General features: G+C 41.0%; 1 protein-coding gene across 2 annotated transcripts; it reads right to left on the reverse strand.

Moving 5' to 3' along the window:
- Positions 1 to 2,922: 2,922 nt before the first annotated feature.
- Positions 2,923 to 6,249, reverse strand: LOC147917904 (T-cell surface glycoprotein CD1a-like). 2 transcript variants are annotated; one of them, XM_087419142.1, is made up of 6 exons: positions 5,884 to 6,249; positions 5,289 to 5,555; positions 4,313 to 4,591; positions 3,822 to 4,100; positions 3,394 to 3,484; positions 2,923 to 3,223 (listed from the first exon to the last, which is right to left on the reverse strand). In XM_087419142.1, the coding sequence occupies exons 1-6, from the start codon at positions 5,942 to 5,944 to the stop codon at positions 3,181 to 3,183; spliced, it is 1,020 nt and encodes a 339-aa protein (XP_087275268.1). In that variant the 5' UTR covers positions 5,945 to 6,249; the 3' UTR covers positions 2,923 to 3,180. The 2 variants fall into 2 exon arrangements, with proteins under 2 accessions (XP_087275268.1, XP_087275263.1); XM_087419137.1 differs by having other exon boundaries at positions 5,289 to 5,564; positions 5,872 to 6,249.
- Between the last annotated feature and the right edge of the window lie 2,847 nt (positions 6,250 to 9,096).

Genomic DNA, 9,096 nt, shown 5'->3' on the forward strand with positions numbered 1-9,096 from the left:
TCTGTCGTCTGCCTTCTTTTTTTTAATGTTTTATTATTTTCAGGATCACAGAGTTATAATTGATAAATGAAAGTTGTATATATTTAAAGTGTACAATTTGATGTTTTGATATATGTATATGTTGTGAAATAATCACACAAACAAGCTAGTTAACATATCTATCACCTCATATAGTCACCATTTTCTTTTCTTTTCCTTCTTCTCTTTTATGGTAAGAACACTTAAGATCTACTCTCTTATCAAATTTCAAGTATAAAATTTCTCTGTCTTCTTGCATGTATGATTTCATCCTCAGGTCTGCTTCTCTGAAGCTGAAAAAATGGCTTTAGTTGTTTCAACCTTTATCCCCATACCACAACATTCAGGACAAGATAGCATCTCTTTCCCCTACACTCAAACACAAGAACCAGGCTTCACATAAACTGTCACCTGAGAACAGGTACATAGCCCTGAACAATCACTCTATGCAAGGATAAGTGGGATCTATATCATGATTTGACTTAAATGATTGGTTACCTGTTCATCCTTTAGCCTATCACATTGTCAAGGATGCTTTCTCATGACTGCCTTAGGCTGATCAGAGTCCAGGTCTACAGATGAGGATGGAGTCAATCAAACAAAAATCACATGGTTGCTATGCAAGGGTGACCAGGTAGATTGGACCCTAGAGAAGCAACCAACCAGTCTAATAAGGTAGAAAGATTACAGCAGTCCCACTGTTTGCTCTCTCCCATCTCATATTGTTCACCATTCCCCACCTCGCATCTCAATTTTATTTTCTCAAAATTTCCACATGTGCAGCTGCTGCCAACTACACTTGGTCCCTCTGGATGTTCTCCTTGCCCTAGGCATCCTCTTTCAGCCCCATAAATGAATTAGAGTTAAGTCCCTTTCCCCTAGTTTAACCTAAATAAGTTGCCATACTAAGAAAGAAACAATAAACAATGAAAACAGTAAACTGTAGAATCAAATTAGGAAGGCAAAATTTTCAAGCTCGTAAGATAGTGATGATCTTTCTCCTCCCCACTGCTTTATACCTAACATGTCCCTGCTGCATGGTAAGTGCTTAAGAATTAGTTGTTGAAATAATTAATGAATCCTAAAGTAATTGAAGTTTAGCCATAGATATCTTGACTCACACTGTCATTTGTGGTCGTTATGCAGATAGAGTTGATCTTCACTATTCATGAATTCTGTATTTGCTAATTTGCCTGCCTGCTAAAATTTATTTGTAACCCCCAACTAATTACTCACAATACTTTCACAGTCATTCATGGACATGTGTAGAGTGATGGAAAATTTGTCACGCTTCTCACAGGTTTCTAGCTGAGGTCCCAAGAGGTGGCGCTCTGCTTCTTTGTTTCAGTTCTCACACTGTAATCAAGTGTCCTTGTCATGGTCTATTTAGTGCCACGCTTTGTGCACTTTTGTGCTTGTGGTTGCTGATTTTCCTGTTTAAACGGCCCTAAAGCATAGTTCTAAAGTGCTATCTAGTGTTCCTAAGCACGAGAAGGCTGTGATATGCCCCTTGGAGAAGAGGCACATGTAGATAAGCTTTGTTCAAGCATGAGTTATAGTGTTGTGGACCATGAGTTCAGTGTTAATGAATCAACAGTGCAGTAAATGAAGAATAAGGAAGAGAAAATTCACTGATCGGTACGTGGAGCCACTCCAGAGTGGTAAAGTAATATCTATAACGCTCTGATGTAGCTCTGGAAAGATGGGAAAGGAGCTAGATTTGTGGATTCACGAGACGACAACTGCTTTTTATTTGTTTGTTTTTAAAAACATAGTGAACAGCACAGCTGTGTTCCTGAGGGCCCAAGAAATTTACCATCACATTACCCAGGGTGGGGAAAATGTTAAACAATGCTTGGTGTTTTATTATAAAGGAATACTGCATATTATAAATATATTATTTGGAAATGTATATATTAAATAAGGTGTCTTTAAATAGAAATACACATAAAACAAGGCTATGTATTCCTCAGTTGACACAAATGTTCCGATCAGAGTCTCACAAATACCTAACCCTGTATTTCTCATGGGAGTGATGGCTCAATATTTACTAACTCAGTGTTCACAGTGACTTTACCACAACAGACATGAATAGCAAGAATGTGCTGTATGTACTCTCCTTGCCTTGATCTCACTTCAACCCTGAGGATCAACACTCTTGTTCTCCTTTCTTGACCATCTTCTTTTCTCCTCAGTGATGCACTTGTACTGCTACCATTAAGGCATCGCCTATATCACTGCTTCTCATATTTTAATGCACCTGTGAATCATCTGCTGATTTTGATGAATGCAAACTATGATTCAGTGAGTCTGAGACAAGGATTCTACATTTCTAACAAGCTCCAAGGTGATAACTCTGCTGTGTGTCCCAGAACCACACTGAAGATCAAAGGCCTATATTGTGCATGCCATTTTTGTTTAGGATACTGAGAGCAATAGTTTCACTCCAACAGGTCTCTATAGTTAAATAATAAGAATGATCAGAGGCAACATTCTATTTCTCCTCAGGCTGTCAGAGAAGTCACCAAGGAACTAGGAAAGTGTGAGTCTCACGACCAAGTGAGAAGACCATCAAATGTCTCAACTACTACAAACATGTCAGGAAGGAAAAGAATAAGAAAAGACTACAAATTTGGCATACATTCAACACAGATTTTTATTGAGAATATATTACACGAGGTAGGACACTTAGCCAAGGGTACAAATACCGAAATGACATGGATTTTGCTCTCTGAAAGCTTAAAATTATAAAGGGAAAAGAGATCCAAACAGCTGTAATAACGGGCAGGAATTGAGGGGTGGATTTGGCAAAGTACAGTTCAAATCCGCTAGGAGTTCAGACAAGGCAGAGACTCTTCCACTTGTAAATGAGGGAAGGCGTTCTTAAGGAAGTGACATCTGAAATGCATCTGAAGATTAATTAATATTTGAATATGTGGAGGTTGTCAGGAATTTATTCTATTCAGAGTTAAAATTTGATTTCTAAAGTCCCAGAGCCCAGGTCAGAACAACAAATCCTGGAAAATTACATTTGGCTTATATTGACAACTGTTCATTAAGCAGAAATAAAAAACAATAAAAAATATTGTACAGGAAGAATTGAATGGATGTCATCCCCGTGTTAGGTTTACATACATCCTGCAACCCTGGACTGCTGTGTTCTCATTCCAAAGGGAGAAGAGTGCTTGGAGGCTTACAGGGTGTCCTGACAACAACAGATATGGAAGTCACTGTGCAGGAGGTAGAGGCAAAAAGTGAAGAGTAAGAAGGAAGGGAACTGGGAGGAGAAGAAATGAGGAAAGAGTAAACAAAAAAGATGGGAAGACAAGTGGGGAGTGGGGCAAAGAGAGGGAAGGATGGATACAAAGAACTCACCAGCGCTTCCAAAGCGAAAATGCGAGACCTGTCAGAAGCACCAGGGGCACTATCACTGCCAAGAAGATCAAGACCATGGAATTGTGATGTCCTGTGGATTTGGGTGCACACGAGGGTGTCATTTCAAATCTATGGCATTTTACTGCATTTCCCTGGTCTTCCTTTGTTCACTTGAGTGTCTATCTCACCAGTTTCCTCTCTTCCTATTTCTTCTCTCATCCCTTTTCAGAGACGAATCCTTCATCTAACCTTCAACATCCCCCTATAACTGCACGTCCCTCATTTTACACTTTTCTATTTCTTGGAATACTTACTTTTAATTCTTTTGGGTCTGAAGTCCCTAGATCCCAAATTTTCCATCTGGCCCTCCTGCTCTGCTTGAGGACCACCTACTCCCATTCCTGGCTCAGGCACCGGTTCTTTCTTACTCCAGTAGAGGATGATGTCCTGGCCTCCTAGACTGCTGTGTCTCACACGGCAAGACAGGCCAGCTGCCTCAGTGGCCTCGACATCCAAGGACTTCCAAAGATACCATGTCCCATCAGCATTGGGCAAGATGTCACTTCGCTGAGTGCCCATATACTCCTGCTCACCCCGCATCCACATCACCCAAATAGGCTTTGGGTGGAAGCCAGAGACATGACAAACCAGCATCAGATGGCCAGGACCAGGACTGGGGCCAGTGGACAGCCAGGCCTCTGGCTTTACTGCAGAGAACAGGAAAGATGTTCAGATGAAGACTCTAACACAGATTTAAATGTTCAGATCTTCACGTCAATTTAGATAGACACATCTTTCCCACCTCTAGGAATCTGTCATCCATTATTCCCTCTCCCTACTGGATCCTTCATAAAGAGGGGTTGATGGAAAGGTGTGATTTTAGAATAGAAAAGCCTTGGAGGAAGGGAGCAGGACTGACCTTGTCTCTGGAGATCTGCCTTTCCCGCATCAAGAAGTCCCAGAAGGAGACGTGGACAGATGTCACTGACGAGCCTGTCTGCTCTTTCCAGGCCAACTTGATTCAAATTGAATAGGCTGCAGACATGCTGAGCCCTACTTCCACCCTTTGGAGATGGCAACCATGAATTGTTCTGGAAGCTCATGAAATCTGATCCTTGATAAGCAATGTGCATGAAGCCTACTGAGGCTCCCCCAAAGTGCAGCTCACAACCTGCTGCCGTCTGTAACTCAAAGGGATCTGGGGAAGAGGGATTGAGTTGAAAGAGGAAGTAAAAAAATGAAATCATGGAAGCAAAAGATGATAGAAGCAGAAGGGAGAAGTTTAGGAGATTTGAAGGAAAGGAGCAAAGTTTGGTTTCAGCAGACGTTCAGAAAAAGAGGAATTGGTGGTAGTTGGAGAGTGAGGAAGAGATGAATGACATGAGGAAGGGGGCAAATTGTTCAAAGAAGGCAACATGAATGGTGTGGGCAAGAGAATAAGGTAGGACTGAGTGTGAGAGAGTTGACATTATAATAATCTAGGATGAAAGGAATGCAATAGGTTACAATGAATGTATCAACAGAAATTTCTGAAGAGATGGAAGGGGGGATAAAATTACACTTAATGAGTCGAAGAAAGAGTGAGGAATCGGAGGGTTTCTGGCTGGAGTTCAGGGAAGGGGGTGCTCACGGGAGACCACTAATGGAAGACAATAAGGCACAAACTTCACAGTCAAGGTGAGAAGAGTTTGTAAGCAGCAGAAGCCTTGAAGGTTTTAAAGAATCAGAGTCTGGATTACACCCCGTGCCCAAGTGTATAATTCCAAATTTATGGTGGGGAGAAGTAAAGTTGAGCAATGAGTGGAAGCTGTTTCCCAGAGGAATCAGAAACTCATTGAGACACATACACACCTCCCACCCAAATCCCCACTCCCCATGGAGGGAAATGAACTCACAGTCAAGCTGCCATTGACTGGCATGGTTTTGAAATGCCTGGATTAATTGAATGGAGGACGTAAAGCATAACTTTTCCTGTTCCTTCCACTCCTCATTGCTGAAGTTGCCCTTGGACCAGGGCCACAGGAAAATGTAACTGCCAGAGTTGCTCTCCAACCCATGTGTCTGCAACTCACCCAACCAACCTGAGCCCAGAGTTTGTACCCAGGAATGATTGTAAAAAGAATAGATCCGGATGATTTGGAAGGAGACCGGCTCCTGGAAATCTGTGGTAAAAGAACAGATAAAATGAGGGCAAAATCAGATATTTAGAAGGAGGCAGAAAAGAAAAAGGTACTAGAGAGCGGAAACTCAGAATGTGAAGGAAAGAGGACCCATAGTTATCTTAGGAGATACTTGCCTGTGCGAGGGCCCTGTACTTTAATTTCAACCTTCAGAAGAGCACAGGGACCTGGTCAGGGATACTCAGAATGGAATGAAGCTGACACTCTCACCCTCCAGGCATATGCTGGGGAAACCCCACCACACACACACACATAGACACACACACACAGACCCTCTTGCACCCAACTGGGCAGTTGCCAGAGTTCTTACCATCTTTATTGTCACCACCTGGGAGGAGAACCTCTAGCAATGGAAGTTGCAGGAACAGCATTTCATTTGCAGATGTTATTTCTTGCTCTCGGAAAAGTTGGCCTTTGATTTCTGCTCTAAGCAAACCAATCCCACAATACCTCTATTCTGACTTCCTTCTCCTACCAGCAGAAAAACCTTTCCTTTAATCACTGTCTGCAACAAAGAAAATCTACTCCTTCCTTAACCCTGGACCGCTTTCTCAGAATCTCATTTCCCCTCCAGTTCTCTGGACTGCCTACTCAGACTTATTCCACCTCCAGTTCTGACTCACCTCTCTGGCTCCCAGTTTCTCTCCTTGCACCAGCTTCCAATCTTTTCATCTTCCCCTACTCAATTCCTGTGGAACAAGTCTTGTGTGGCCTTGAAAAGTCACTTTACTTCTAGGGCTTTTTTTTTGTCTCTCATCCAATAAAAGCATGGAACTAAATGGCTTCCCAGCACCCTACGTAAGCTTCTCAAGTCCCTGCTCTTTTCTGTCAGTCTGTCCTTCCCTTGTCCTTTTGAATATCCCCTAAATATTCTCTTTCCCTGTCTCACCTCCCACCCACCTTATTCACTTCTCTGACTTCTCATTTTTTTACTTTATTTACTTTTTCAGAATGCCTATGATTGTCCTGTGTAACAGTATAAATTACCATCACTTCTCCATTATTCTTAGTGAAGAACGAGTAGCCATCACAGAGACCACAGGAACACTGAAACACATAAAGAAACCACCCCTCATATGACTTGCATTGATATATATTCACTCACCAAACAGTCACTTAGCACCTACTTAAATACAAGCATTTTCCTACACTCATGAATATCCCCTGGTTGACAGCATGATCACTTTATTCAAGGAACTTTTAGTCTACTTGGGAATAAAAACACTTAAACTAAGACCTATAAATCTGAATATGCTGAGTTTTAACATAATGTATAGACTGTCTAGACAAAAACAGCATGTTTGAAACAGTATTTTCTAAAATGGTGACACTTAACTGAAGTTTGTCCATTCAGATTCATGATTCAGTGGTTTGCTGAGGGTGTTAGATCTATACCCCTATTGTACTGCATCCGCAACATCTAACAGAGTGCCCGGCAAGTGGTAGGTACTCAATGAATAGTTTTGAATGACTGAATGAATTTGGTTCAGGCATCCAATTACTTTTTAAAATTATGAAGACTTTCAACATAAAAATTTTTTAAGACATCAGACAGTGTTACTTTCAACCCTACTTGGTGAAATTAGAATCTTATTCAGTTTTATTTAGGATGAAAGCATATGCCAATAAATATAGAGTTTACACAGACGGTCCTGCTGTAATTCTATTACTTATAAGAAAAAAAAAAGCAGTAAGAACTTGTGGGAAGTGAAGTTAATAGAGTCTTCTAGAATCATTTATCTAAGATTCCCTTCTTACTGGTCCTGCTTGAATGTTCCGTGCTTGTCTTATCATAAGCTGGTCTCTGCTGGATGTTCTGATCTTTATCTTTCATGGTGTTTATAACTCTTAAATGGTTCCTAAATATTTGTTTGTGTTTTGTGTTATCTGGATAAATGTGTTTAGGCTGTTTATTTTGCTATTTCTTGGTTTACAAGTAAACAGAAATTATCTCAGGCTAATTTAAGGAAGAAAATAATTTTTTGGAAAGTTAAGATTAGAACATAGAAAGCTGAGAATTGCTTCACTCCCATACTTACAATTTTAAAAAGCTGGATAATCAAAATGACAACTTCTTTTGAATCCATCAGAGAGCTGAAATATCAAGGCAACCAATTAACCCAGAATCTAAGGAAAGTCAGACTCCTCCAAGGAAATAGGGGATGCAAAACTTTGCTGACTTTAGACAGAAGTCAGATGCTATACAAACCAATAAGAATAATTCAGCTGAAACTGTTAACAAATTACTAAAAACTAGCTGGAGTATATAGAACCCCTGAGAGTCACACACACGGGAAATTCATTCATATCTCTAGGCTTATTCCACAGACTTCACCAGGGGCTCCTGAAAGATTGGAGTCAAGGATACAGACCAGAGAAATCCTTTTCTGTGGTGCAACCCAGAGGTATGAGAGCAGCTTCTTCATGAGACAGGCAGGAAGTCCCAACCAGATCTTTCTCCCCTATCTCCCACACAGAAAAATGCCTTAACCTGGTGGGGGAAGGGCAGAAAACCCTGCTGCCTTCAGGAAACAGGTGAAGATGCTTTGAAGCTGGAGGAAGGGGAAAATGAGGAAGGGACAGTAAAACGTCCTGTCCTAGACTGTAAGAGGTTCCAACTGCTGAGACAAAGGCAAGTACTCTTAATGGTCCAATCCCATCCTAAAAAACAAAGCACCTGCCTAAGAATGTGACTGAACTAGAGCAAAGACAACGCCCCTTCTCCCTCTCCCAAGCAGGTTAGCAAACACCAAGTCACAAGAGCCATCACTGCTGAAAGAGGATCAAGAGTATGGAGATAATTCCTCTTGAGGCACAGGACAAAGGAAAGACAAAAACCTGAGAGGGAAGCTGACTTTAAAGAAAACTCTCTGGCAAACAGCCTCACCTTACAAACAATGTAACACTGGAGAAATTTGAAGACTGTTGAAACAAAAACAAAACAGTTAACTCCTGACCAGTATGACTCAAAGCCCATGCTCAATGCTGACAAGAGATTCTCACATATTGAGGTATATGGGGTTGCGATTCAGGTTCAACACTGATTCGGCTTGAGCAAAAAAGCCTGACTTATGGCCTACCAATCATACATTGTACATCTCCTTAACCATTAAAGTAAACACTACACTCTCTTAATATAAGAATGCACACTTCTCATCTTATGCCCTATTAGTAACACCGTATTGGTAATGCCAGGATTAGTCCCTTTCCTGACATCACCGTCACCTTGACCTGCTAATTTGCAATTGAATACCTCTTTGAAATTTTGATGAAAATGTATCTTGGGTGTGTTTAGTGTATGTTCTTTGTTCTAAAAAGATATAAGACTGTACTGAAAACCATAATTCTCTGGAATGCTTTCTAAGGCCTCCCCTGGATTATAATCCTCACTCTGGCTCGAGTAAACTCACCTTATTTCTCTTATCTGTGTAACGGTTATTGGTTATTTTGCGTCAACAATGCTTAGCAAATGAAAAGGCATGCCCACTTCCAGATCCTCCTCAAAAATACAATTTACCTGTAT

The sequence above is a fragment of the Ceratotherium simum genome, chromosome 2 (genome assembly GCF_057802395.1).
Source record: "Ceratotherium simum simum isolate JZ-2026a chromosome 2, ASM5780239v1, whole genome shotgun sequence".
Classification (NCBI taxonomy): Eukaryota; Metazoa; Chordata; class Mammalia; order Perissodactyla; family Rhinocerotidae; genus Ceratotherium; species Ceratotherium simum.

Bases quoted from the DNA above. Each gene is read 5' to 3' on its own strand.
- LOC147917904 (XM_087419137.1), bottom strand. From the start codon at position 5,944: ATGCTGTTCCTGCAACTTCCATTGCTAGAGGTTCTCCTCCCAGGTGGT. The intron at 5,565-5,871 runs GCAACTGCCCAG...TTATCTGTTCTT, and splicing joins TAAAGATGGTAAGAACTCTG to TTACCACAGATTTCCAGGAG. The intron at 3,485-3,821 runs GTAAGAAAGAAC...CCAAATCCACAG, and splicing joins GGACATCATCCTCTACTGGA to GACATCACAATTCCATGGTC.